This window comes from Anser cygnoides, chromosome 36 (genome assembly GCF_040182565.1).
Source record: "Anser cygnoides isolate HZ-2024a breed goose chromosome 36, Taihu_goose_T2T_genome, whole genome shotgun sequence".
NCBI lineage: Eukaryota > Metazoa > Chordata > Aves > Anseriformes > Anatidae > Anser > Anser cygnoides.
In genome coordinates, this window is record NC_089908.1 from 2,719,871 (window position 1) to 2,747,470 (window position 27,600).

General features: G+C 51.0%; 2 protein-coding genes across 17 annotated transcripts in view; both read left to right on the plus strand.

Moving 5' to 3' along the window:
- The window catches only part of LOC125179683 (atos homolog protein B-like), a 57,862-nt gene extending 50,484 nt beyond the window's left edge, over nt 1-7,378 (plus strand). For all 13 annotated transcript variants that reach the window (XM_066986913.1, XM_066986917.1, XM_066986920.1 and 10 more), the window contains 7 exons: nt 1,526-2,776; nt 3,640-3,698; nt 4,017-4,110; nt 4,452-4,610; nt 4,883-4,951; nt 5,610-5,815; nt 6,418-7,378. In XM_066986913.1, the coding sequence (XP_066843014.1) occupies nt 1,703-2,776; nt 3,640-3,698; nt 4,017-4,110; nt 4,452-4,610; nt 4,883-4,951; nt 5,610-5,815; nt 6,418-6,571 (1,815 nt within the window). In that variant the 5' untranslated portion in view covers nt 1,526-1,702 and the 3' untranslated portion in view covers nt 6,572-7,378. The remainder of the gene's footprint in view (nt 1-1,525; nt 2,777-3,639; nt 3,699-4,016; nt 4,111-4,451; nt 4,611-4,882; nt 4,952-5,609; nt 5,816-6,417) is intronic.
- A 112-nt stretch (nt 7,379-7,490) lies between these two features.
- Nucleotides 7,491-25,773, plus strand: LOC106048542 (stomatin-like protein 2, mitochondrial). Of its 4 annotated transcripts, XR_010827205.1 has the most exons (12): nt 7,491-7,607; nt 7,991-8,143; nt 8,495-8,594; nt 9,442-9,500; nt 10,218-10,406; nt 10,499-10,600; nt 11,191-11,325; nt 12,058-12,202; nt 12,525-12,604; nt 12,824-12,952; nt 13,640-20,360; nt 23,487-25,773. XR_010827205.1 is itself a non-coding variant. In XM_066986925.1 (11 exons), the coding sequence occupies exons 1-11, from the start codon at nt 7,575-7,577 to the stop codon at nt 13,769-13,771; spliced, it is 1,257 nt and encodes a 418-aa protein (XP_066843026.1). In that variant the 5' UTR covers nt 7,491-7,574; the 3' UTR covers nt 13,772-25,773. The 4 variants fall into 4 exon arrangements, 3 of the variants coding, with proteins under 3 accessions (XP_066843026.1, XP_066843027.1, XP_066843028.1); XM_066986925.1 differs by having other exon boundaries at nt 13,640-25,773; XM_066986926.1 differs by lacking the exon at nt 10,218-10,406 and having other exon boundaries at nt 7,492-7,607; nt 13,640-25,773.
- Nucleotides 25,774-27,600: the final 1,827 nt, after the last annotated feature.

Here is a 27,600-nt window from a genome sequence, read left to right on the forward strand (position 1 = left end):
TTTGGGTCAGCTGTCCTGGGTCTGTCCCCTCCCAGCTCCTGCTGCACCCCCAGCCTGCTCGCTGGCAGGACAGAGCGAGAAGCCAAAAAGCCCTTGGCTTGGTGTAAGCACTGCTCTGCAGCAATTAAACATCAGGGTGTTATCAACATTCTTCTCATCCTAAATCCCAAACACAGCACCCTACCAGCTACTAGGAGGAAAATTAACTCTATCCTAGCCAAAATTGGGACAATCATCTTAGTGGCCCTTTGCTAGACCCTCTCAGGTGTGGCCTCACCAGTGCTGAGTAGCGGGGAAGGATCACCTCCATTGACCTGCTGGCACTGTTCCTCAGAATGCAACCCAGGATAGCATTAGTCTTCTTTGTCGCAAGGCCACACCACTCCCTTGTGGTCAAATTGGTGTCCACCAGGACTCTCAGGGCCTTTTCAGCAAAGCTGCTCTTCAGCCAGTTGGCCTCCAGCACGTACTGGTGCATGGTGACACCTTTTGCTTCTCTCGAAGTCCCTGACCTCAACTACCCTGACCGGGCACCTTCTCATCCCCATCGTAGCGGGGATCAAAATACCACTCATGGCCTCAGTCTCCAGATGACCTTGACCTGCTTGGAGAACTGCTTCCCCTGTTGCATGTCTGCCCCTGAGCCTTTGTTCCACAGGAGTAGAGAGAGCTGCCGGGACAGGCAAAGGGCAGAGCTGCCAGGCGTGGGCTGTTTATCAGGCTCTGGAGCTCCTCGGTGGGCCAGTGAATTTTCTGTAGACATCCCATCTCCTCGCCTCTTGCAGACATTTTAGGGTTTATTGTGCCAGACAGCTCACAGCCAGGATTCTCACAACTCTGAAACTGGGCTGAAAATGGAAATAGAGGCCTTGTGTAGCATGAAGGAGGTTGAGTCCCCGAGGCAGGCAGGGATGGGTGGTATGGGTGGTGCAGGCACCAGTGGTGGGCTCTGCAGCCCCTGGTGCCATCCAGTTGTTTCAGGACTCTGGTCCAAGCTGGCAGAGCTAACTGTGACAATAATTCAGGTTCCCCCAGGTTGCATAGACAGGTTCTATGCCCACTGTGGGGCTGGTAGCCTCGAAGCCAACCCTGCCTCCTTTAGCGCATGCGGCTGGGGCTGGTTTCTTTGGCAAGTGCTCGGAGATCTAGTTGCTGTTGCCCAGAGGGGTGATTACAGTCCAGAGCCCCTGGGACTGGTCTGACCTGCCTGACTCCTGTGCTCTAGAGCAGCACAAGCACATCAGGTCCCTGGCAGAGGGCAGGCCCCCTTCTCCTTGCGTGTACAGACTTGTCCTCCGTAGCCTCCAGCCCAGCTGGAGACTCCTCTCTGTGCCCAGGCCAGGAGGGAAGTGCTGATCCTGCAAGTGGGTGATGCCATGGGGTTGTCTGCAGAAGCCATGCCAGGCTGATTCCTCTTCCCATCCCTGGGGAGGGAGGTCCAAGCAGGGCTGCCCATCTCCCAGCAGGTCCAGAAGGCAGGACGAGGACCCTGATCCCGGCTGACCTCTCTCCCCTCTCTTTCCAGATGCTGCGCTGCAGTGCACCCCGTAACGGGGGGCTCACTCGGACGTCCTGAGTGAGGGGGTCCAGTTCCTGCACCTGCCCTCCCACCATCACCTGTGGCACTTTACTGTTCCCCTCCTGCTGCTGCATGGTCTGTCCTGGCTCCAGCTCCACGTGGGGCCCAGCCAAGTGAGGCTCCATGCGGCATATCCATGCAGAGACGTCCCTGTCCCCGGAGCCCAACACAGACTCCGGCCTGCCCCAACCCAGCAGAGAGGTGGCCTTGGAGCCTTCCTCACAGCACTGCACCCACCACGGCATCCTCATGGGCTACGAGACGGAGATCAAGCGCCAGAAGGTTTACCAGGTCTCCATCTTCTCCCATCTCTCCAGCTCCTCTGAGAGCACAGAGCAGCGGGCAGGCAGCTGGCCGGCTGTCAAGAGGGGCTACCCCGAGCAGCGAACTCCAGAGGGGGTGCGGGATCCTAAACGAACTCACTGGGGTGGCGGGGGGGTGGATGGCAAGTGTGACAGGGGCCCCAGGCAGGCTGCCCTGGAGGATGATGATACCTTCAAGGATGGTCTGCTGGTGGAGAAGCTCTCCCTGTGTGGCTCTGCCCAGCACTTCTCTCATAGCGGGCTGCGGGTGGTGGAGCACCGGTGTGAGGGCAGCTCTAGCCACAGCCCCAAGGCCAGCAGAGAGGACAAGCTGCAGGATGCCTCCTCCTCCTGGCCTCAGCATATTGCTTGCAGTACTTTGCACACGAGAGACAGTTGCCCCATCCCGCCAGGGGATCAGCCCACGGACTGCAGGGAGAACGGGGAGCGGGTGAGTGGCCACAAACTACTTGACTATGATTTGCACAATATTGCACAAACGTCCCAGCTGGACTCTGGTGGGAGGAGAGAAAAGCCAGGGAGCAGCCCTGCTCAGAGCAGCAGGGCTGGCGGAGGAGAGGAATGGCCAGTGGCGGCCAATGGGTGCGAGGAGCCCCCGGCTCCACAGACAGTGCTCAGCCCCGAGCCTGGCAGCCTGAGCTCCCTGGAGAAGACGCCTTGTGGGAGTAGCTGGGTCAGCGGCAGCAGCTGCCCAGCCAAAAGGAAGCTGCTGCCCACTGGTGAAGTTGTGTCCGACTCCTGCTCTGAGGACGAGAGCCTGTCCTCACCGGCGAGGAAGAAGAAGACCCTGCCGTGCCACCTAGTGCCCACAGCCTGCCGCAGCACCGACGCCAAGGGGGCCCCTTTCTGGAACCACCTACTCCCTGCCGCCAAGGTGAGCGTTGCTGGGGGGGTAGGAAGAAGCAGGGAACAGCCTGGAGACACCCAGAGCTGTCCCTCTTGGGCACATGGCCCACAGTGGCACGGCACCATGTCCTGTCCCAGTGCCACAGTGCAGTGGATAGTGGCCAGCCCTGGGACATGTGGTCTGTAGCCTGCCACCGGCCCTACAAAAGCAGAGGCACCCTGGCTTGTTGCTGTTCAGAGCCAGGATGCACTGTGCGTGGGACACAGCTCCATCCCTGTCCACGTGCCCTTCTTGGTGACTGTCCCCCAGCCTGGCTGCCCCCAGCACTGCCCTTACAGAGTGAGGTCCTCCAGCAGCTTCCCTTGGTTTTCCAGCCTGGTCATGCCAGCTAGCTCCATCACCCCTTTGTGTTGTGCTGCCCTTTGTGTGGCTTCCAGAAAGGAAAACCCCTGAAAAGGGGGCACTTTTAAAAGGAGACAGCAGTGAGGCCCTGTCTTTAATCCCCCACCCTACAGCTGTAGGATCCTGGCTGTGGGCAGCCCGACCCTTTGCCCAGACCTTGCATGAATTGCCTGGGGATGGGACTTTTCCCAGACTGGCCAGGGAGCTTTGTCGTACATGTCACCATTTCTTAGATGTGGTTTACGGGGTGGGTGGCTGCGTGCTGCACCCTTGTCTTGGGTTTCATCACCACCTTCCTCAGCAGAGCCACTTTGGGAGGGTAAAGACCTGCCCTTGCAGCCAGGTCTGGGTTTTGGCAGCTGTGTGTCCTCTCCATGCTTCATGCTGCCCCCCATGCCATCCCAGCAGGGATGTGGGACAGGGCAAGAGGTGGTGCACGGTCCCCATTTGGTGCCCTAACACGTTCCTTGGTTTCATGTCCCTTCCAGAGCTCTGCAGATTGCACTGCGGTCGGGAGGAGGCTGAAGAGCGGGCTGCGCCTCAAATCGTGAGTGTCCCAGCAGCTCCTGCCTCGCAGCAGGATCTGGGGTGCACAGTGATCCCAGCACCCCACAGCCTGCTGGGGCAGTTGGGTCAGGTTGCGTTGGGTTGGTGGGCATCTCCCCTCCACAAGACTCCGGGCTGTGGGGTGGAGGGAGGCTGCTTCTGGGGTTTGAAAAATGCGTTCAACTTCTACCAGGGAAAGGGGTGGAGGGAGGGACATCTCCATCTCCATCAGAGGAGAAGGTTCTGCACCCCCAGGGAGATGGACAACCCAAGGCTGTGCTCTCCAGTCCCACACTGATTCTTGCTCTCGTCTCTCAAGGCGACATCTCCGGAGCAGCCTCCGGAGGGGAACCCGGTCCTCTGCAGCACCCTGGGCCACCACCATCAGCCATGCTCTGCTGGGCAACTTTGAGGTAACAGCACCCACACAGTGATGGCCTGCCGGGGAGGGAGGTGGGTCTGGAGGGCTCGGGCTAGGCTGGCATCAGGCTAGGAGAAGCTGAGCCCAACGGGAGCCGGCTGCTTTCTATGGCAGTTGGCATGGGGCTGGGTTGCCTGTCCCTGAGGGTCTCATGCATGTTGGCTATGTGACATGGCAGCTGCTCACCACCAGGACAGCTCAACCAGCAGGTTCTTCTCTGCACCAGACGGCTGGTTTCAGGCCACCTATGGCTGGATGGGATCTGTCTCTGAAAAAGCAGCCAGGGTCCCTTGCGGGCAGTCCCCAGTCCCTAACACTTCCCTCCTCTTTCAGGAGTCCATCCTGAAAGGGTGCTTTGCACCGTCAGGACGCATCGAGGGATTCACAGCAGAGATTGGTGCCAGCGGCTCCTACTGCCCCCAGCATGCCACTCTGCCTGTGGACGTCACCTACTTTGACATCTCTGAACACAGCGCGCCCTCACCTTTCTTGGTACGTACACACGGGCTGGGCCAGTGGGGGAGGTGAGCGGGGACTGTGTCCAGACACTGCACATCCTCAGGGGCTGCTCTTCTCTGGAGAGCTTGGCTCAAGCAGCCACACGTCTGAGGAGACCACCAGCTATCTCAGGAGCAACACTTAACCTGCAAAGCAAAGAAAAAGTGGAGTCTTGGCCCCATGTTGCATCCTAGCTGAGCTCTCCATGGGCTTTCTCTCTCTCTCTCTCTCTCTCTCTCTCTCACGTGCTGTTTGTTTTGTCCCAGGGAGTGATTGACTTGGAGGCCTTGGGAAAGAAGGGTTACAGTGTCCCCAAAGCTGGAACCATCCAAGTGGTGAGTGGTAGTTGGGCTCCTGTTGCTTCCTGGGGTGGAGATACTCCATTATCACAGAATCACAGAATGGTTTGGGTTGGAAGTGACCTTAAAGCTCACCCAGTCCCACCCCTCCACCATGGGCAGGACACCTCCTACCAGCCCAGGTTGCCCAAAGCCCCATCCAGCCTGGCCTTGAGCACTGCCAGGGATGGGGCATCCACAGCATCTCTGCTATTGTGCTGCTTAGCTGGGGCAGCAGCCAGAAATCTTTGTGCAGAGGAGTAGCATGGCCACCAAGAAAGCATAGTGGAGGGAGCACAGGACCCCCAGTGTGCTGGCAGGAAGACAGCAGGACAGGGGATGTGGAGAAGGATGAGGCTGGTGGGGTGTGTATGTGCAGTGGGGATGGGATGGGAACATGGGAGTGGAGGTGGGTGGAGAGGACTTAGCTGTGGGCCAGCTCAGAGTGACCTGTGCTGGCTCTTCTGTGAGGGACATGGACAGGGCAAGAGCCGAGCCTCAGGCAAATCCCCTTGGGGCTGGTGTGGGGCAAGGACGACTCTTCTGGTCCCTTGAGTCCTCTGTTGTTGCCTCCAGATGCCCCAGCCCTGTCCTATGGATCTGTTCCTGGGCCCTTCCCGATCTGACCCCCCACCCACCCATCCTCTACCCCCAGACCTTATTTAACCCTAACAAGACCGTGGTGAAGATGTTCTTGGTGACGTACGACTTCCAGGATATGCCGGCCAACCACATGACCTTCCTACGCCACCGCATATTCCTGGTGCCTGTGGGGGAGGAGGAAGGGGCCACCGTGGCCCCCAGCAAGCCACCGGGCACCAGCCCGCCCCGCAGGGTCCTCTGCTACCTGATGCACCTGAGGTAGGGCATATGGGGTGGGATGGAGACCTGTCCTGGGTTCCCAGACCCCTCTCCCTATGTCCCTGCTTCCCTCAAACCTGCAGCCCCCTCTGCTAGTGTGTGGGGTGGTAGCTTGACCCCATAGCCTTGGGGAGGAGCAGGGACTAGCTGTTATTTGCACTAAAAGGGCTGCAGGGAGCTGTAGTCCTGCCCCATGACAGCCACCTCTGTCCCTCTGAAGGCAACCAGAGCATGGCCGCTTTGACCAGGGGCCACAGGAGGGGAGGGAGTTGTGTCCCCAACTCCAGATGAGGTTGTGCTGCCCTTGCTTGCAACTCTGAGGCTCCTCCACAGAATCATTAAGGTTGGAAAAGACCTCCAAGATCATCTGGTCCAACCATCACCCTACTACCACTGTCACCCACTAAACCATGTCCCTAAGCACCACGTCCAACCTTTCCTTAAACACCCCCAGGGACGGCGACGCCACCACCTCCCCGGGCAACCCGTCCCAATGCCTGACCGCTCTTTCTGACAAGAAATGTCTCCTCATTTCCAACCTGAACCTCCCCTGGTGCAACTTGAGGCCATTCTCTCTAGTCCTATCACTAGTCTCCTCCCAGGTTTCACAGCTCCAAGTCGGGGAAGATCTATCTTCACGACAACATCCGGCTGCTTTTCTCCCGCAAGTCGATTGAGGTCGACTCGGGGATCCCCTACGAACTGAAATCTTTCACGGAGATGCCAAGGAACCCCTGCTACTCACCCTGGGCCTGACCTTCTCCCTTGCCCCGGGGCTGCTGGGGAGCTCTCAGCCCAGTGCTTCGGGGAGAGATGAGTAAAGGAGATGAAGCGCCGCCACCTCGAAGTATCACCCTCCTCACCTGCCCCGATGTCGTGGCCATGTCCCCTGCCATCACTGAGGGGGCTTTATGAGGAGGGACAGGGGCAGCCCTGGCGCCCCAAGGCCATGCCCAGGGCTTTTGCCGGTGTTGCTCCGAGCTGGGAGGCATGGCTGGAGGCGAGGGGGGAGGCTGCCTGTGCCTGTCCCTGGGGCACGAGCCAAAAGCATGGAAAGTTTGTATTAGTATTTATTGTTGCTGGGGGGGCAGAGGAACAGAGGCGCTGCTCTTCCCCCACAGGTGCCGGATGAGGCCCCAAACAGCAGGGGCTGCACCCCCCAGCCCCATGGGACTGCTAGGGGACAGCAAGGGTGGCCGTGTCCCCCCGTGGAAGGAGCCGGTGACTGAGTTGGGTCAGCTGGGGGGCTCTGTTAAAAGCCCGGGGAGAGGCTGAGACCTGCTGGGCGCCATCTCGATGGTGGCCAAAACATCGTGTGTGTGTGAGGGGTGAATCCCCTCACCCCTGTGGCTTCAGCAGCCACCAGCCGGGGAATGACGGAGGAAGGGGGCCAGGCCTAGGCCATCCTGGAGCAAGGGAGCCCTGCAGGTAGCTGTGTGTGGGGGGAAATAGGATTGGGGTGGGGGGGAGAGGGAAGGGAGCCGCCTCAGCAGCGAGCTGGCCCCCTCCCGGAGCGCCGCACCCGGTACTTCTGTGTTGAGTTTTATTTAATAAACGTTTGGAGATCGAGCCCGGCCCCCCAACGCCCTGAGGGAATGAGGGAGGGACACGAAGGGGAACCAAGGGCAGCGGCCGCCGCGACAGGCCGGGAAGCGACGAGAGGGCTCCGGAAGAGGCGGTGCTGCCCGGGGAGGTTCCGGGGCGGCGGGCGGGGAACAGCAACGGGACGGGAGCGGGGACGGCATCGTTAGGGGAAGCGATGCTGGCCCGGGCAGGGCCCGGGCTGCTGCGGGTGGGGCCGGGGCCGGGGCCGGGGCCGGGGCCGGGGCCGGGGCCGGGGCCGGGGCCGGGGCCGGGCACCGCTGAGGGGTCGGGGGGCGGTGTGTGGGGAGAACCCCGGGGTAACGGAGCTGGGGGGTGCCGAGTGGTTCGTGAGGGTCCTGGGGTGGGTTTGTGGTCCCTCACCGCAGGTGGGATGTGAGGGAAGGGGCTGGGGGATAGCTCCAGAGCCGGGGTGAGCCCCATGAACAGCCGTGGTGCGCACCCGTGTGCCCTCGGGATGCTGGCTGTGAGCCTGGAGGGGGGAGGGGGAGGGGGAGGAGGAGGAGTGGTGGTCGCTGGCAAGGGGCTGCCTGCCCGCCGCTGGGCTCTATCTCGTGCCTCTCCGTCCCGCAGCGTGCCCAGCAGCTGAAGCGTTCAGCGTGGCTGTCCCTGGCACCGCAGCGGCTGAACTCTGGCCTGCCTGTCAACATCGGGGTGCTCTTCGTGCCACAGCAGGAAGCTTGGGTGGTGGAGAGGATGGGCAAGTTCCACCGGATCCTTGAGCCCGTAAGGAGCTGCTTCTCTGCCCTTCTGGGTCTGGCAGGTTCCTGTAGCTGTGGCGAGGCGCATGCTTTGCAAGAGGATTCAGAGGATGGTCAGAGTACCCGTGCTTATTCCAGCAGACTGTGATTCTTTTAGGTGCCTGTAGACTAATTTCCTTTAAAATTGTGTGTTAAAAACAGTGAAAAACCTAAGCTCCCCACATGTGTGAAGCATGTTTGCTCTATCTGAAGCATCTGCAGCATGTAGCGTACTTGGGCTTTGTTTGCCCATCTCTCTAGGTTGTCTGAGCTCCCTGGGTGGGAAAACCTCTGCCTGGCTTCAGGGCTCAACTGTCTAATCCCACCTTTTTCACAGGGTTTGAATTTCCTCATCCCTTTGCTGGATCGGGTTCGTTATGTGCAGAGTCTCAAAGAAATTGTCATTAATGTCCCAGAGCAGTCAGCTGTCACCCTAGGTAAGGAGAAGTTTCTGTCTCCTGCCCCTTCCCATCCCCTGCATCTGCAGTGAACAAGGGACAGCGCGGGGACGAGAGGAAATGTCCCAGGCTCCTAGAATCACAGAATCAAGATTGGAAAAAAACTCCAAGATCATCTGGTCCAACCATCCCCCTACCCCCAATGTCACCCACTAAACCCTGTCCCTAAGCACCACGTCCAACCTTTCCTTAAACACCCCCAGGGACGGTGACTCCACCACCTCCCTGGGCAACCTGTTGCAATGCCCTTCTGAGAAGAAATGTCTGTGGACCCAGACTTGCCCATACCCATGACACTATGACCAGCAAAACCAGGAGGTCCCGTGTGCCCCTCTGGGCTGCTGCACCTCTTGCCGTGATGAATACAGCAGGCAATAATCAATTTTTCATATTTCAGAAATTTTCATGTGTTGAACCAGGAAAAATCTGCACTGTGTTTTTGCAAATGACATGCAAAGATTTTGGATCTGGTTGGTGGACTTGTCTGTTATAATTCTAGTATTGTTTCTTTTTTTTCCCCTCTTAAATCTTTTACCTGTTAAGGTAGCTACAGCATGAAATGTTTTGATCTTGACACCTGAGGTTTCTGGTGTATTTAAAAGTCAAAGGGAGACACTTTGTAGAGAATGTAGGGATCCTTTTTACAAAGCGTTTTACATGAGGAGATCTATTTCAGCTGATCCTTCTCTCCATGCCACACTGTTGACAACGGGAAGGAGAGGGACAACCATGCCCAGCTCTGCTAATTCTGTCAGGGGAAAGGGGGGCTGCCATGCCTTTTCTCTTCTGTTTCAGTAAACAGGATGTGTCATTCTTTTCCTGGCAGATAATGTCACGCTGCAGATTGATGGAGTGCTCTATCTGCGGGTTATGGACCCGTACAAGGTACCGTCCCTGCTGTACTGAGGCCCAGCTTGACCCTGGAGGCACGAGGCAGCTTGCAGCTTCCAGCCTCCAGCACCCATGGCTGCACCCTGCAGGCTCTGCATGTGCAGCCTCACCCAGCTGGCCACTGTGGCCAGCCTCTCTCAGCTCGCTTCTCTCTAAGATGCACGCTCCAGCCTCTGTTGGGCTTGCTGTGCTCCACAAGCGGGTGGGCTGAGCATCCCCTTCCCCAGGACTGCTCTCTTGGAGGAGGAGGTTGACAGGGGTGTCTGTGTCAGGTTTTTCATCTTAGTACAACCTTTCCTCACCTTGCCTCTGTGGTGGTTTTACTTGGGTGGGCAGCTGAGTTCCACCACGGCCGCTCTCTCACTCCCCCCTCTTCAAAGAGGAAGGGGGAGAAAATACAACACAAAGAGCTCGAGGTTTGGGATAAGGATGATTTAATTAAAGGGAAAAGGGAGAGGGGAAAAAAAAGGAAAGAAAAAAAATAAAGCAAATGTCGCACGGAAGCACAGAGAGAGAAAAGCAGTTACTCTCTAATTTCTATCAACGAGCAATGCTTGGCCACATCCTGGGAAGCAGGGCCTCAGTACGCGTAGCGGTTGTTCGGGAGGACAGACGCTTCCACCATGAGAGCCCCCCCCCCCTTCCCCTTTTCCACCTTTTACTGCTGAGTGTGACATCATATGGTATGGAATATCCCTTTGGTTGGTTTAGGTCAGCTGCCCTGGCGATGTCCCCTCCCCATCACTTGCCCACCCCCATCCTGCTGGCTCTTGGGGGCTTGGAGGGGGTCCTGATGCTGTGCCAGTACTATGCAGCAATAGACACAACACTGGAGTGATACCAGTGCTGTTCCAGCTACGAGTGCAGAGCACAGCACTGTGTGGGCTGCTGCAGGGAAAGGTGACTCCATCCCACACAGACCCAGTACAACCTCTTTCGGGGTCCCTTTCAGCACCACCACCGATTCTCTTGTTTTTGCTTTTGCTCCCCAGGCCAGTTACGGGGTGGAGGATCCTGAATATGCCGTGACCCAACTGGCCCAGACCACCATGAGATCTGAACTTGGCAAACTCTCCCTCGACAGAGTATTCCGGGTGAGCAGGGGAGGTGGATACCAGCTCTGCCAACATCTGGCAGCATCTCAAAACCCTGCGGGGCCTGTACAGACAGGCTGATATGTATAGCACTAAAATGCCCTTTGCTTAGATGGCTTCTGGATTCTGTTTCAGTCAACCTGTTTGTGAATCTTTGGAGATGGGTCTTGCTTTGGATCTTTTTGGCCAATGTCCAAACCCAGCTGCTGTGACTGTGTCTCTCAAGTCAGCTACTCTTTGATTACGCCCGGTGATGAGTGTCCTGGCTGACCTGGTTCAGGGGGGGCTGTAACCCTCATGCTGCATTTGTTGGACAGAAGCAGGAGCTCTTTGTGTTCCTGGGACATCTCTGTATCCAGTTGTAGACCAGATGCTTGTATCAGCAATTTCAGTTTTGGGCACTGCCCTTTCTAGGAGAAGGTGACCCCTCCGAGAGATGTGGAAAGCATCTTGCCCTGCCCTACACTCGTGGAGTTGGGGATTTTCTGGCTGACCTTTGCCCATGGAATGAGATGTCTGTTTCCCTTCTGTCACTGTCTTACGCTAAGCACCTCTCCTTTGTTCTCTGCTGTTTCTTTTGTGCCTGCCAGGAGCGTGAGTCCCTCAATGCCAACATAGTGGATGCCATCAACCAAGCCTCAGACTGCTGGGGCATCCGGTGTCTGCGCTACGAGATTAAGGACATCCATGTGCCCCCCCGTGTGAAGGAATCTATGCAGATGCAGGTTCAGCTCTCTGGGTGGGCGATGTGGAATGAGAGGGAAGTTTCCTCTTCCATGAAGCATGGCTGTTCTCCATCCAGAGCTGTGGCAGCACTCTGGGCCATCCTGCAGGGAGGGAAGCCTGTTGGAACTTTGGCTGCAAATACACAGCTATTGAGTAAATAATCCCCATTCTTATTTCTGCAGTGATGGCCCCTGCCTGGTACATGCAAGCTCTGCCAGCTCCCTTTAAAATTCCTGGGGCCTGCTGGGCTCTGCAGGAAGCAAAACCCAGAGCTGAAGGTCTCCCCTTGAAGAAAGCGGGATGCCAGAGCCTAGGGCAGGCATGGAAGGGGAGGAGGGGAAGCAGGCTGGCCTGTTAGATGTGGACCAGACTGAGGAGGGTTGTGCGGGCTGGTGGGTGCTCTTCGGAGCAGTTTCTGTGAGCTGGTGGTGCCCAGTGGCGTTACAGTGAGTGCCCCACATGGAGTCAGTGTGGCATATTGTGAGTAGTATGCCCGGGACCAGGGCAGCATGGCGTGTTGTGGTTTGGGCTCACTGCTGCAGCAAAACTGCATCTGGGAAGCAGAACCAACCCTCGCTGGGGATCACTCAGTGTTTTGTAGCTGTCTTCTTACCCTTTGCTAAGCTCTGCTTGCCCAGTAGGGACATAGAAGTGTCTTTGCTGCGCTTGTCCCATGGGTGGGATTCCCCCAGAGTGGCTGTGGCAGGCAGGCATCTGACCTGTGTTTGCAGGTGGAGGCAGAGCGACGGAAGCGTGCGACAGTGCTGGAGTCAGAGGGGATGCGGGAATCTGCTATCAATGTGGCTGAGGGGCAGAAGCAGGCCCAGATCCTGGCGTCAGAAGCCAAGAAGGCTGAGCAAATCAACAAAGCTGCTGGTAGCACCTTTGGCTAGAACGTGCCTTGAACACCAGGGGATCTGCACCCCTCTGTATTGAGGGGTGATGCTCCCTGGGAGCAGATTGCACTGCTGTGAGCCAGGATGCCTCAGCTGCTCTCATTCTTCCCTGCTGGGACCCTTGGGCTGTGCTGCAGCTGGTGTTGCTTCCCCACAGCCTGGGGCAGCCGGAGAGGTGTTGCAGGACAATCGTAGTGCTATTGTTAGGGAAAAGGAGGCTTTGCATGCACCACGTTTTCTTGATATACTTCTTGCAAGCGTGTTGTTGCAGTTCTGATGTGCTTTGTTGTGCTTTGTTGCAGGAGAAGCCAATGCCATGCTGGTCAGGGCCAAGGCCAAGGCCGAGGCCATTCAGCTCCTGGCGGCTGCCCTGGCCCAGCAGGTGAGTGAGGGCTCCTTGGGGCAGTCAAAGCTTTGGTGCCAGCACGGGGAGATGATCCCGAAGCTGGGGTGGCACCCGGCTTTCTTGCAGATGCCCCCTGGCATCTTAGTGAAGAGTTTTGCTGACACCTGGGGCAGGCTGGGGATGCAGGCACGGCTGAGCTCTTGGTGGTGCGTGACTCAGCCTCCTTCCTGATGAGTCTTGACCATCTCTCCGCAGCATGGCAGCGTGGCTGCCTCCCTCTCTGTGGCCGAGCAGTACGTGAGTGCCTTCTCCAAGCTTGCCAAAGACTCCAGCACGGTCCTGCTGCCAGCCAACACCGGTGACATCACCCACATGGTCACACAGGTCAGTGTCGGAGGAGGGACCCTGCCTCTCATCAGAGGCTGAGGGAGGTGAAGCTCACAGCCCCTGTGGGGGAGGTGGTTATGCTAGGAGAGGAGAGATGTGGAGAGGAAGAGGAATTTGAACTGGTGGGTGGGTGTGAAATAGAAGGTGTGGGCTGGGGAAGCTGCTTTGCAGCATCCTGTGGGAACAGGAGGGTCCCTGTTGTGGCAGCCCCTGGCTGTGGAACTGGCCTGAGCCAGCTTGCAGCTGTAGGAGACAGGACCCTTTTCTCTGCCAAAACAAGGTGGCAAAAATATGAGGTGAGTGCTGACTTTCCTACTGTCTCTGGGGTGGAAGTTTGCTTCTTCCCTGTCCATCCCTGAACAAACAGGGCTGAACAGGGATTTGGGTCAGTTCCTGAAGGCACCGCTGTGCACTGGCAGGAGTCCTCCATGGGGCTGTCTGATATTGTGGTGTAGCACGGCAACATCAGTGCCTCGAACACAGCCCCTTTAGAGTCCACTGTGGCCCTGCCTGCCTTGTGGGACCTGCCCCGTCCCAGCCCTATGTGTGTTCTGTCAAGAGTTGCCACAGCCCCACAGCAAGGACACTTCTTGCTGCCCCACAGGGTCTTCTCCAGAGACCTTCCCAGTCCCTGCAGGGCGCGTTGTCTCCTCTCCTCCTTGATGGCTCTTTCATTCCCTGCAGGCCCTGGGCATCTACACCACGCTGACTAAGACGCAAGCTGCGAAGACTCAGGATGAGATACCTCCAACCCATGGGGACCCCCAGCCCCCCAGCACGGAGGTGCTTAAGGCAGAGCAGGCAACCTCCAGCTAGAGGGGCCTGAAGGACACTGGACACATTGATGGCGTAGCACCCGCAAGAGTGGGGACACTTGCTCAGGGCCTGCCAGGCTGTGGGGAGCCCTGTTCTGCTGCCCTCCCCAGTGGGACTCTCTTCTTCTTCCCTTGGCCCTATTTTTGTATTTGGATTTAATCATGTAATAAATAGTACTGGTGCTGCAGCACATCCTCATGGTGCTGTAAGGAATGGTCCAGCAATTCGTGCCACTAAGGGATTTGAAGGGTTAACATTGAGGCCCGGGTTTAGGCGATAAGAGAACAAAAGGATTTTTAGAGAAAAACTGCTGACTACTGCACGGGATGTGCAGTAGTTTCTGACATCCGGCCCAGAGGCTACCAAATAAGGAGGAAGGGGGAGCTGAAGGACGATTGAAGGGCAAAGTCTGGGAGGAAGACCATGAGCCTTCAGCACGAACGACCCCCGAGAGACCACCAGAGACTGATACGCAGGCGCCCCTGGGAGGACTTCGGATTCGGGAAACCAATTATAATAACCCTGCCTCTTCTAGAAGTAGTAATGAATATGTATTAGCCTAGGAGCATAAAAACCAGCCGTCTTATGTAAGGGGTGTGCGTCCTGGTGGAGCAGAGACTCCCGGCGTACCCAGCGCTGTTTGCTTGCCTCTATTCATTTAATAAATTGTAAACTTTGATTGCAGTCCTATTTGGGACTCAGTCATTTATAACAATTGGGGGCTCGTCCGGGATGGTCTTGGTTCCTGAATTCTGACTTGATCTAGGAGGGGTGCCCCCACCATTTGGTGGCTCCTGTTCGAGTCAGGTCGGGGCTAACACCATCTTGAACCTGAATAAGGGCAAGCAAAGATTTAGATTTTTTTATGAGCTCCCTTTGCCGGCTGCAGCACTATATTTTGCCCATAATTCTGCGCGCGAAGATCCGAACGAAGATGACGGAGTCGTAAGTATTTAAGGCGTATACCGTTCGGTTGGGTGAGTTTCGGTTGCCTGTGTGTGTGAGAGTGTGACTGAGACGGAACGTAGTTCCGATGTGATTGTGGAGGTCTTCTAACCGCGGTTCCAATCTCCCGCGAGGGACTTGGCCGGTGAAGGACCGAAGCGATTCCTATAGGATTCGTGGGTGGGTGATAGGTCCTAAACCCCCTGCAAGACACTCTCACTAAGGCAACCAAGGGCTGTAGGAATTGCCACAGTAAAATTCCTAGATGGGTCAGACAAAATTGAAGACCCGGGACCAGAGAAAAGGGAGCAAATTACCAGACATACCACCAGAAAGTCCATTAGGGATAATGATTAGAAATTGGAACGATAGGGGCCCCAGAAAAGGGAAAAAGTAAATTAAAAATGGTCCAGTATTGTATGATAGAATGGCCAAAGGAGCCTTTAAGACCACATGTCTTTTGGCCCGTTTTCGGATCCTTTGAAGACTGGGTTTGCCAGGCCTTAAATATACATGTTAATTCAAAGGAACCTTTTAGCCAGGAGGAAAGTGATTATGCAGGATTATGGATCAGGATCTCACGTCCTTTTCCAGCCTCAATATTTACACTAAAAGCAGACGAGAAGTTTGACGAAGAAGAGAACAAAAAAATAAAAAATAAAAAAAAAAGGAAAAAGAAAAAGATGATGAATGGGAGTCATTGGATAACCTACCACCTCTATATCCTAACAATCCACCCCCGGTGGTGCATCTTGTAATCCTATTTTGTTCTTAAATGTTTTGACTGTGTCAAGGAGGAAGGTGGGAGCATTATCTAAGTAACAGTTTAGAAGTTTGGGTATATTCGCGGTGGTGTTCGGTCAGTTTCCCAAGTATCGGGGGAGCGGGGCTGACTGATTATCAAAGTGGTAGAACGGAGAGTCACTTCTTTGGTGGTTCGGGCCTGAGCCCTGGGAATTTGGTAAGAAGGGGGAGAGCGAATTTATTTAGGCCTCAATACCTTTTAAACCCCCATCTTGATGGATACACAGGAGCGATTCCTTGTTTTGTGTGGGCTTCCTAATAAAGTGCATGAGAAAAATTAGCATTCGGCTTGAAATTCGGTCCTGTTGAAATGTAAATTTTGTGGAAAAGGTGGTATTGTTTGTCTAGAAGACCGAAGGCCGAGTGCTTCAGGTGTTTTTCCGAAGTCCTGTGGATTTATGATTGGAACGGGGCTCATTAATAATCTGAAATAGTGAAGTTTGTATGTGGAAAGAAGAGTTTAATCCCAGAGAATTGGGACGTTTGGGAAGAAGATTAGGAAAAAATAGTAAAAACCTGCAATAAAAAGGTTTGCGTGGAAATTGAAACAAGGGACAGTAACTAATATAAATAAATAAAAGGGAATGGGAAATCAAGGAAATGGGTAATATCCAAAACAAAGACGTCCAAAAGAAAGCTTCCTTGGGTGCATATTGGCACATTGGAAGGGTATTGTTAGAAATGGGGGCACAGAAAGCAAGAGGACTTTCACTAAGTATTGCAATCAATGGTGGCCACTATATAAACTAAATGGCCACTTTATGGACAATCGACTATAACAGTGTCTTGCAATTAATGTTTTTGAGGAGAGAAGGAAAATAGGATGAAATGTTGTATAGTGATATGTTGTTTCAGCATGTTGGAGGGAAAAGGTTTGGAATTAAGTTGGCCCCTGACTGAGCCTTTGGTGTTGGCATTAGAAAAGTACAGGCTGGAGAAAGATAAAGGAAGTGTTAAAAGGGTTGTTGAAGGTGTTAAAGGTTGTGTGCCATGTAGTATTTAACAGAGCTGTTTGAAGTTGAATGAGCAGGGAAAGAGGATGTAGGAATGCTAATAGTTCCGCCTCAACCCGAGGCTGAGATCTCTAAATCGCGGGTGCGAGCCCTCTGGGGCAGGGGGACCGTGATGGGTCCGAGAGAGTTGTCGTGGAAACAGAAAAGCAGCTAACTCTTGAAACAACCTGAGTTCCTGTGTGAGCTCAGGTTGCCAATGGGACCGCTCAGGGAACTGTCAACGATTGCATTCCCCTGACCGACCCCCTCACTGAGACCCTAATCACCCCGGAAATTATGTAAATACCAAAATCTGGTTAAATTGGCTATTGGGAATTGAGAATCTGTTCCAACAAGGTCCAAAAGAAACCCCTATGGAATTTATGGAATTTTTGAATTTCTGGACCAACTTTGAAATGCAATGAGAAAAAAAAAACAATCAAACAGCGACGGCCTTGGATCTTCTGATCAATCCACTCAGATGAGGAATGCTATCTTTCAACATAGAATGGTCTTAGACTATTTACTAGCAGAAGAAGGGGGAGTGTGTGGAAAACTGAACGATTCTAATTGTTGTTTACAAATTGATGATAATGGAAAAGTGGTTAAACAGATAACAAAAGAAATTAGAAAGCTAGCCCACGTCCCAGTACAAACTTGGAAGGGTATGGATTGGGATTTCTTTTCGTGGTTGCCCGGTGGACCATGGGTTAAAAGGATGCTATTTTTATTTTTATGTGGTGTAATGACATTATTGTTTATACCTTGTATGATACCTTGCTTTACGTTGTTGGTACTGCGAATAATAAATAGCACCCAATTTGTGATGACTTCGGGAGAGAAAAGGTGATGTGTCGATAATGATGCTTAAGAAATGGACACCCCAAGAACTGACTGATGAAATCCAATTGTTACTAACAAAGGCTGAAGAAGAGACACGAATTGATGATATTAAAAAGAAGGTGAGGAATTGTAAGGAATGGTCCAGCAATTCGTGCCACTAAGGGGTGTGAAGGGTTAACATTGAGGCCCCGGGTTTAGGCGATAAGAGAACAAAGGGATTTTTTAGAGAAAAACTGCTGACTCTGCACGGGACGTGCAGTGGCTTCTGACAGCCGGCCAAGAGACTACCAAATAAGGAGGAAGACCATGAGCCTTCAGCCCGAGCGACCCCCGAGAGACTAACAGAGACTGATAAGCAGGCGCACCTGGGAGGACTTCGGATTCGGGAAACCAATTATAATAACCTTGCCTCTTCTAGAAGTAGTAATGAATATGTATTAGCCTGGGAGCATAAAAACCAGCCGCCTTACGTAACAGATGTGCGTCCTGGTGGAGCAGAGACTCCCGGCGCACCCAGCGCTGTTTGCTTGCCTCTATTCATTTAATAAATTGTAAACTTTGATTGTAATCCTATTTGGGACTCAGTCATTTATAACAATAGGTACCTTAAAGGAGGCTGTAGCGAGGTGGGGGTTGGTCTATTCTCCTACATGTCCGGTGATAGGACGAGGGGGAATGGGCTAAAGTTGCGCCAGGGGAGGTTTAGGTTGGATGTTAGGAAGAACTTCTTTACCGAAAGGGTTGTTAGGCATTGCAATGGGCTGCCCAGGGAAGTGCTTGAGTCACCATCCCTGGAGGTCTTTAAGAGATGTTTAGATGTAGAGCTTAGTGATATGGTTTAGTGGAGGACTTGTTAGTGTTAGGTCAGAGGTTGGACTAGGTGATCTTGGAGGTCTCTTCCAACCTAGACGATTCTGTGATTCTGTGGAAGTGGCTGAAACAAGCTCAGCATTAGCAAATGGTTAATGAGCCATTATCGGCCTCAGCAGGAACTAAACTGGAACAGCTTCAGTCACTGTTGAGCCCCATCCGAACGATCTGCTGGTTCAGCTCCTTGGCTGTGGGGAGATGTGGGTTCCTTTTTCCTCAACAGGAATAATACATCTCTGTGCATTGTGTGGGCAGCGAAGGATTAGTAATGCCCCAAGTTATTACCTCCTGCTTCAGAGTGCTTAGGGTTTGCGAGCGATGTCCCTGCCGAGCACGCTGTCCCTTAGCAACCTCCTCTAGTTTTTAAAACACAATTCCAGTTCCAAAAGCAGGATTGAGGAACGGGACGCCAGAGCTTGTGCTAACAGGCTTGGTGGGGTGAGAGCATTGCCTAACCCCTTCTGGGTCACTCTCCAGAAAGGCACATTCTGCTTTTTCATCCTCTCTGATCTGCTTCCCTGCCCACAAACTCCATCGTGGCCATTTGGCGATGGATAAGCACAGGACTGTAGGGCTTTGGGGAGCGGTTAGAAAACCTCCAGAGGCTTGGAGGAGATGGAAAGAGAGGAAAGCTCCTGCATGAGTCATCCTGCCCCAGGGCACAAGGAGCAGTTTCCATCCCTGGCACTCAGCTCCACGCCATCGCTGTCCACCTCCCAGAGTCTCTCCTGCTGGAAAGGCCGGCAGTGGGGTATTTCCCCAGGAAGATGAGGTGTCCCGGGCAGCGTGCAGTGCAACGACTGTGTTGGGTCTGGCTGGTGTTGGAATAAAAATGTTGTTTTTGCAGAGTGTGAGAAACACTCTGTAGCCAATAACTTAGGCTCAGGCGAGGATCTCAGTGAAGTAGTAATTTATTCGCGATTGCAGTGGCAGGCATCCCACAAGCAGGAGCGCACCTACTAGTCACATAGTACAGTTTATATACTTTATTTCTCGAGGACTGGGACCCTCCCCTGTTTCCCCATTGACTGGGTAATCCAGGTTCACAACCTATCTGATGCTTCACAGACAATGCATGGCCTTCGGTTGCCGGTCTGTTAAATTTCAAATTTCTTTTGACTTTTTTACTGTTTGAAGTGGTAATGTTTCTTCACTTACCTGACTTGACTTAACACCGTGATTTTCACCTAATTGTCCTAAGGAGTCTGGTTGTCTGCATTTTACAAGGTCGCCTGCTAAGTTTTCGTATCACTGCAAGCATATCTCAATACCCCATTCCTTACCTTTAAACAATGTAACTCTGCAAAAACATTTTTATTCCCACAATTCCCCCCTTTTCTTTTTTTATAAATTGTTGATTTTTGCAAAACTTTTCTCTAAGGTGTAATTTGGTAGATATCTTCCTCTTCTTCACCTTCTTTGCTTTCCATCTCCTCTAATATCATCACCTTATCTGAGTAAGATGGTGGCTCTGTGATAAATTAGCGGGTGTTTGTTCATTGTCTTTAAAAGGAATTCAGAGGATCTGCTGAGAAGATAAGGTTTTGCAATTTACGACCTTGTTAAGGGGGAAGACTAAGCAAGTAGATAGTGGGGAGGGGGTGTTGGATAAACATCCTTGGTAAAACAAAGACTCTGTGAAATACTGTTTCCCGCTTCACTACCCTCCCCCTTGAACACGAGCACAACGCATGATCATTGAAAGAAAAACAACGACCCCCAACAACAAACTGCGCAGCTTCAGAAGGTCCAACAAGTCCTGACAAGCCGAAACTTGGATGCTATAAAACGGCGACACTGAAAGGGGAAAGTTGCGTGCTGTGGTGGAGCGGAGACTCCCCAGCCGCCCAGCGCTGTTTTGCTTGTGCCTGCTTACTTAATTAATAAAATATTTCTGATAGACCAAGAAATTTGTATGGTCTCACTTATAACAAATTTGGTGCCGTGACTCGGATGAAGGCGGATTGACTGGGAATCCCTCTAGGGGAGGCGCCCCGCCGATTCTGGCGGCCCCGGGAACGGGAAATCCCGCTCGAGCCCTTCACCGACGAACCCAAAATTAGGCACAAGCAAATAAAACCGGTAACCCCAAGCAATCTTTGTGCACGAAGACCGAATGAAGACCCACGGGGTGGGTAAGTATAGGCCGGTGATCCGTTCGGTTGGGGTTGGTGATCCCGGAGTGCGTCTGTGTGAGACGTCCAGTTGCGGACGAAGTGAGTGCGGACCCCTCAGTAGTGCGGTTCCCACATCCCGCGAGGGACTGGGCCACGACCAGGGGGAAGCGGCTCTGTGTGTGTGTGAAGGCACTCCGGAAGATGGGACAGAAGAAGAGTAAGCCTTCTGGTCCCATGGGTGGGGTAACGCCTAGTGCTAGGTTGCCCCCTATTCCCCCAGATAGTCCACTGGGGTTAATGATTAAGAATTGGAGTGATTCCCCTTTTAGGCGGGGAAAGGATAAAGTAAAAATGATTCATTATTGTGTTGAAGTTTGGGGAGGTAGGCAAATTATTGGCCCATATTCGGGTCGTTTGAAGACTGGGTTTGCCAAGCCTTAAACATTTATGTAAGTGCAAAGGAACCTTTTTGTTTAGAGGAGAGCGAATATGCGAGCCTTTGGATTGGCTCAGAGAATCGAGTTAATCTGTACCCTCTGTACCCTTTAAAAGAAAAAGGAGGGGCAAAATTACAAATTGTGGAGCAAGAGATAAAGTACCTGGGTCACCAGTTAAGTAAGGGGACTAAGAAGTTAGACCCAGGCAGAATCAGTGGAATATTGGCTTTAGCATCCCCGCGAACTAAAAGGCAGGTACGGCAACTGTTAGGGTTGACCGGATACTGTAGACAATGGATAGAAGATTACAGTGGAAAGGTTAAATTTTTATATAACAAGCTGAATAAGGATGGATTACTCAAATGGACAAAAGAAGATGAGGAACGACTGAACAACTTAAAGGAGGAACTAGTACGCCCCCCCCAGTGTTAAGCTTACCAGATTTAAGGAGGCTGTTTCGTTTTTTTTTGTGAACAGCGCAGAAGGCACAGCATACGGAGTGCTGGCCCAAGAATGGGCAGGGAGTAAAAAAAAAAAAAACAAAAAAACAAAAAAAAACCTGTGGCCTATTTGTCTAAATTATTGGATCCGGTTAGCCGGGGCTGGCCAAACTGTTTGCAGGTAGTGGTAGCTGCTGCCTTGTTAGTGGAAGAAGCACAGAAGATCACTTTTGGGGGGGAAATCAAAGTAATATCTCTACACAATATATGCGGGGTACTGCAACAGAAGGCAGAGAAATGGATCACTGACGCCAGATTATTAAAATATGAAGGAATTTTGATTTCCTCTCCAAAATTAACCTTAGGAACAACCTCCCTACAGAACCCTGCTCAATTTCTTTATGGGGAACCAAATGAGTCCTTAGGACATGATTGCCTCCGAAATATAGAAGAGCAAATGAAATTGAGACCTGATCTAGAGGAGGTGGAATTACCCATCGGTGAACAGATATATGTGGATGGTTCCTCGAGAGTAGTCGAGGGAAAGCAAAAATCAGGATACGCGTTAGTAAACAAGAAAACATTTGAGATAGTGGAATCTGGACCTTTGAGTCCTAGCTGGTCTGCCCAAGCTTGCGAGCTATATGCCATATTGCAGGCCCTAAAATTGTTGAAAAATAAAAGCGGTACAATATATACAGATTCAAAATATGCTTATGGGGTAGTACATATATTTGGTAAAATATGGAAAGAAAGGGGGCTCATCAATTCACAAGGAAAGGGTTTAATACATCAGGAATTGATTACCCAGGTTTTACAAGCTATCAGAGAGCCCAAAGAAATTGCTGTAGTACATATAAAAGGGCATCAAAAAGGCCTCACCCCTCAGGTTAGGGGTAATAATCTAGCAGATCAGGAGGCAAAAAGGGCGGCATTAATGAGTATAAGAATTATAAGAATGAGGGAAGATTGCCCAGACTGTGGGAAATACTTAATACTTATACTTAATATATAATAATTAATATAATAATTAATAATAATATAATATATAATAATGCTTAATATAATACTTAATACTGTGGGAAAGGCTTAAAGGAATTTCCATGTTATGATTGCTGGAGTGAATGGGGAGTTGATGGGATTGAATGCAATTGTTCTGAGGAAGAAAGCCCGCCTTATAAAAACTGCTACAAGTGCGGGCCGACTAACTCCCTCTGGTCGAATGGACCCATTCCCCTCCCCTTACTCTGTTTCACTATTACAGAAGAAGACAAGATGACACAAATGGGGGTTCAAAAAAAAAAAAAAAAAAAAAAAAACAGATAAAGGGAAATGGGTACTGCCTGGTGGACGGAAGTGTTACCAAAATCAGTAGCTATGAGGGTGCTACGGAGATTTCATGAACAGACGCACTGGGGTACTCAGGCGTTGGTGGATCAATTTGCCACATATTATATGTGTATAGGGATTTATAATATAGCAAAGAGGATCGTAAATGATTGCATAACTTGTCGGAGGGTAAATGCTCAACACATGAGAAAAAGGGTCCCGGGAGGAGGACGAGAATTGGCACATCGACCTTTTGCAAAGATTCAATTAGATTTTACTGAACTTCCAAAAACGGGGCGATATAGATACTTATTAGTTATTGTAGACCACTTCACAAACTTTGTTGAAGCATTCCCTACGGCAAGGGCCACAGCTCAAACCGTGGTAAAGATATTATTAGAAAGCATCATACCCAGATACGGGGTAATAGAAGCAATTGACTCTGATCGAGGCCCACACTTTGTGTCAAAGGTATCCCGAGACACGATGAAGGCTCTGGGAATTAAATGGGAATATCACACTCCCTGGCATCCTCAGAGTTCGGGAAAGGTAGAACGAATGAATGGTGAAATTAAAAGGCAACTAACAAAGCTTATGATAGAGACTAAAACCTCCTGGGTGAAATGTTTACTGCTTGCACTATTGAATATCCGGACATAGCCCCGAGCCGATGTCGGAATCTCACCTTTTGAAAGGCTGTATGGTATGCCTTATGATTTAGAGATGCCATCTGATCACCCCCAGGTATAGGATATCCAATTAAAACCTTATTTAATACAGCTTATGAACCGACGGAGGGAGTTGCAAGCGAAAGGCTTGGTGGCTAGATATAGCAATCCATAGGATACAACCTGGAGATAGGGTTCTAATTAAGACATGGAAAGAAACGTCTTTAACACCACGGTGGGGAGGCCCCTATGTTGTTTTACTTATCACAGAGACGGCTATCCGGACGGCTGAGAAGGGGTGAACGCATGCCAGTCGTGTGAAAGGACCGATCCAGAAAAGCAAATGGGAAGCGGTCGCAGGCCCTGATGACTTAAAGCTCACGTTGGAACGAACTCGATAAGTATGGTTTAACTGTCTATGTATCGTAAAAAAAAAAAAAAAAAAAAGGAGGAAAGGGGACCCTGTTTGGTCAGAAAAAGGTCGCGGTTACCTGAGAAACTCCCCTGAAGAACACTGCTGCTGCCAAGAAGAACCTGCACCTTGTAGTTCGCTGCAACCGAACTGACAAGCGAGGCAGAGAGTGAAACGGTGGGGAATTACGTGGCCAGGTAAAGAACTCTGGAAAATGGGCCCTAGCCATTTTTTTTGCGATACATAGTAATGGGTACGATTGTTTACACTGTTCCTGGGTCTGCGCACCCTCACAAACCTTTTAAATGGAGCCTGATTAGATGGGAAGATCACCATGTTGTTCAGCAGATAACTACTGCTGGGGGACTGATAGGGGAGGCATCATCTATATAAAGAAGGAAGAGACTAAGAGTCCCCAACGGGTGGGACCAAATCAGGAACTGTCGGGGAGTGTTTTGAGGATTCAGCCTACACAAGCTTTTAGAATGCTAACTCCTAATAGCCCTAAACCACTGGAGGTTGCTAATAAATCAGTAAACCCGGAGTACGGGATTAGAAATGAAGGGGTGACCGGGAATAACATATGGAGAATCATGAATGCTAGTTATCAGTTGTTGAATCAACCAAATCCAGACGTGCCTAGACCTTGCTGGTTATGTCTTGATATAAGGCCCTCATATTACGACGCCATTGGGGATCTGGGAGAAACCACCCGTTCAAACGAAACCGATCCCCCACAATGCAATTGGGGAAGGGATGTAGGAATAACGTTAACGGAAGTAACTGGGAATGGCAGGTGCGTAGGCACGGTCCCTGGTGAGAAGTTCCATCTATGCAATATTACAGAAAATGTTACACAATTAGACAAAGAAAAATGGTTAATACCAGCAGATAACACCAGATGGGTATGTTCGTCTCTGGGGGTAACTCCATGCTTATCTTTGAAATTGTTCAACTCGTCTCATGATTTTTGTACAGGTAGTAATTATACCTAGGATTCTTTACCATTCTGAGGAGTATATGTACATCCAACATGCTATGGCAAAAAAAAACACTTAAGGAAAAGAGAGCCTATTACGGCTGTCACTTTAGCCACTCTGATGATTCTGGGGGCTGCAGGAGCCGGAACTGAAATTACCTCTCTGGTAAAACAAAGCCAAGAATTTACCTCTCTACGCATTGCTGTAGATGAGGATTTGGCCCGTATCGAGCAATCTATATCAGCTTTAGAGAAATCTGTACGACAAAATCGTAGGGGATTAGATCTGATTTTTCTACAACAAGGAGGATTGTGTGCAGCCCTACGAGAGGAGTGTTGCGTATATGCAGATCATACTGGAGTAGTAAGGGATACAATGACTAAATTGAGAGAAGGGCTAGAAAAACGAAAAATAGAAAATGAAGCCCACCAGAATTGGTATGAATCCTGGTTTAATTACTCACTTTGGCTCACTACACTGCTATCAACTATAGCAGGACCTTTGTTGCTGCTCATATTAACACTAACTTTTGTACCATGTATATTCAATCGAATAATCGCGATTGTAAAAAAAAACGATTAGAGGCAGCTCACCTTATGCTTGTGCGTTCGAAATATGAATCTCTTGAACAGGAGGAGGATGACGCAGAAACTTTAATATTGAGCAAACAAGTGCTTCAAAAATTCATCAATGAACAAAATATGTTAGAAAAAGAAAAAGGAGGGATTGTGATAAATTAGCGGGTGTTTGTTCATTGTCTTTAAAAGGAATTCAGAGGATCTGCTGAGAAGATAAGGTTTTGCAATTTACGACCTTGTTAAGGGGGAAGACTAAGCAAGTAGATAGTGGGGAGGGGGTGTTGGATAAACATCCTTGGTAAAACAAAGACTCTGTGAAATACTGTTTCCCGCTTCACTACCCTCCCCCTTGAACACGAGCACAACGCATGATCATTGAAAGAAAAACAACGACCCCCAACAACAAACTGCGCAGCTTCAGAAGGTCCAACAAGTCCTGACAAGCCGAAACTTGGATGCTATAAAACGGCGACACTGAAAGGGGAAAGTTGCGTGCTGTGGTGGAGCGGAGACTCCCCAGCCGCCCAGCGCTGTTTTGCTTGTGCCTGCTTACTTAATTAATAAAATATTTCTGATAGACCAAGAAATTTGTATGGTCTCACTTATAACAGCTCCATGGTCATTTGTTTCAGTAGTGCAGTTTCAATTAACCACTGTACTAGTCCTCTTACACAGGGGATAATGCAACAACCAACGGCTGTCAAAACTCCTGCTACTATGATCAAGGATGCAAATATGGACACTACCATCACTTTCCATTTACCAAACCAAGATTCCAACCATCCGGTGATGGAAGTGCCTGTTCCTACTTTTTCTGCCAATTCACTGGCAAGGGTGGTAAGCCCTTGCAATGCTCTAGTTACTGTGCCATCCGGGGCAGTATTGTTGGGTATAAAAGTGCAACAATGGTTGCCCAGTATCACACACACACACCTCCTTTCTCCGCAAGCATCATATCTAATGCTATTCTGTTTTCCCAAGCCATTTCGCTGGTGGCATCGAGTTGTTCAGCGATTCCTCTTATCACATCCCTTGTATAATTTATGAATCTCTGCTGATTATAATAAATATAATTAACCCAATCCACATTCTTATTGATTGTTACCCACCAGAACAGTGACTCAAACCCTGCAGCAATTTGATTCCTGGCTTCCTGTTCATCGGGAACTCCTCTAGGCACCCCAATAGAATCTATGTACGCTCTATCATCGAATGATACTCCTAAGCTTCCTTTACTTCTTCTGGGTATTTGTGATGTTTCTCTTTCAAATGCCAGGGTGAAGGGTATAGCTAATTGAACAAGTGCACAAGTGCCTCCCCAGTTAGATGGTAGGGTGGACCGTAAGATCTTCCCTCCACAGTACCACCAGAGATCTGCCCTGGGGATCTCAAGTCTTGAGCAGTTTCCCATCAAGTCCTTGGTAGCATTCAAGGTCCTCGTGCACGAGGCAAATTCTCCCAGATGCCGGGTAGCACTCACACCCTGCCGTGAGAGGCAAGCTGTATGGTTACCTATAGCTGTGGAGAATGCAGGGGGAACCCTGATATTGCTATCACGCAAGGAAGGGAACAGCAAAGAGAGAGACTTACAGGCCTCATTTCCCCAGGCAGTCTTTTCTCGGTACAATGCAATCATACATCGCATCCCCTGGGAATCCCTGGTCCACCCCAATGGGCAGGGCACTATCTGGGCAATCGGTCATCCCGAGGCACAAGCATGGCAATTGCTATGGTTGAGACTCTGGACAGTATATTTGACCCATTCTATCCAGGCATTCACATCCCCATACCCTGTTTCAATCTCAAATGTTTCAACCGCCGCATTTCAAAGAGGGCCTCCTGTTTTCTCTCCTGTTTTCTCCTTGAGTTTCTCCCTTTCTCTGATGGAAATAGAGGATCGTTTCCATACAGCTATTCTCAATCTGGCTGTTGGGTCTCTCCCAGTTATTTGTTCTCTCTGCTCAATTGTCATTGGGCATTTAAATCTCCACAAGCTAACACCTCACAAGCATCAAACATGACAGACTGTGGTACATAACCCTCTGTCACAGTCACCCATATTTTGACGGGGTATCCCGTCTTACTATTATCTGGTCATGCCTTTTCCAAGCTGCCAATTGACCAAGGCCTTCTCTGAGGCCTACAATCACTAAAAATAAAATTAATAGTTGATTTTCCTGTCATTATTTTTAACCCTCAGGTTCCCAAATAATTATCAATACAAAGAATAAGATATGTGTACACTACTACTAGAACCAAAAACCCCTTGGGAGCACTTCAATTCGCTATAGGTCTGTCCTTTCTCTCAATCACAAGTCACACTCATTAGTTACCTGTGAAAATAAAAGGTTAGTTTACAATTGTAAGCTTTTATCCTGCTCAGAGTCCATTATGAGGTTTTTCTTTTTGATTTT

Bases quoted from the DNA above. Each gene is read 5' to 3' on its own strand.
- LOC106048542 (XM_066986925.1), top strand. From the start codon at position 7,575: ATGCTGGCCCGGGCAGGGCCCGGGCTGCTGCGG. The intron at 8,595-9,441 runs GTAAGGAGAAGT...TTTTCCTGGCAG, and splicing joins GCAGTCAGCTGTCACCCTAG to ATAATGTCACGCTGCAGATT. The intron at 12,953-13,639 runs GTCAGTGTCGGA...CATTCCCTGCAG, and splicing joins TCACCCACATGGTCACACAG to GCCCTGGGCATCTACACCAC.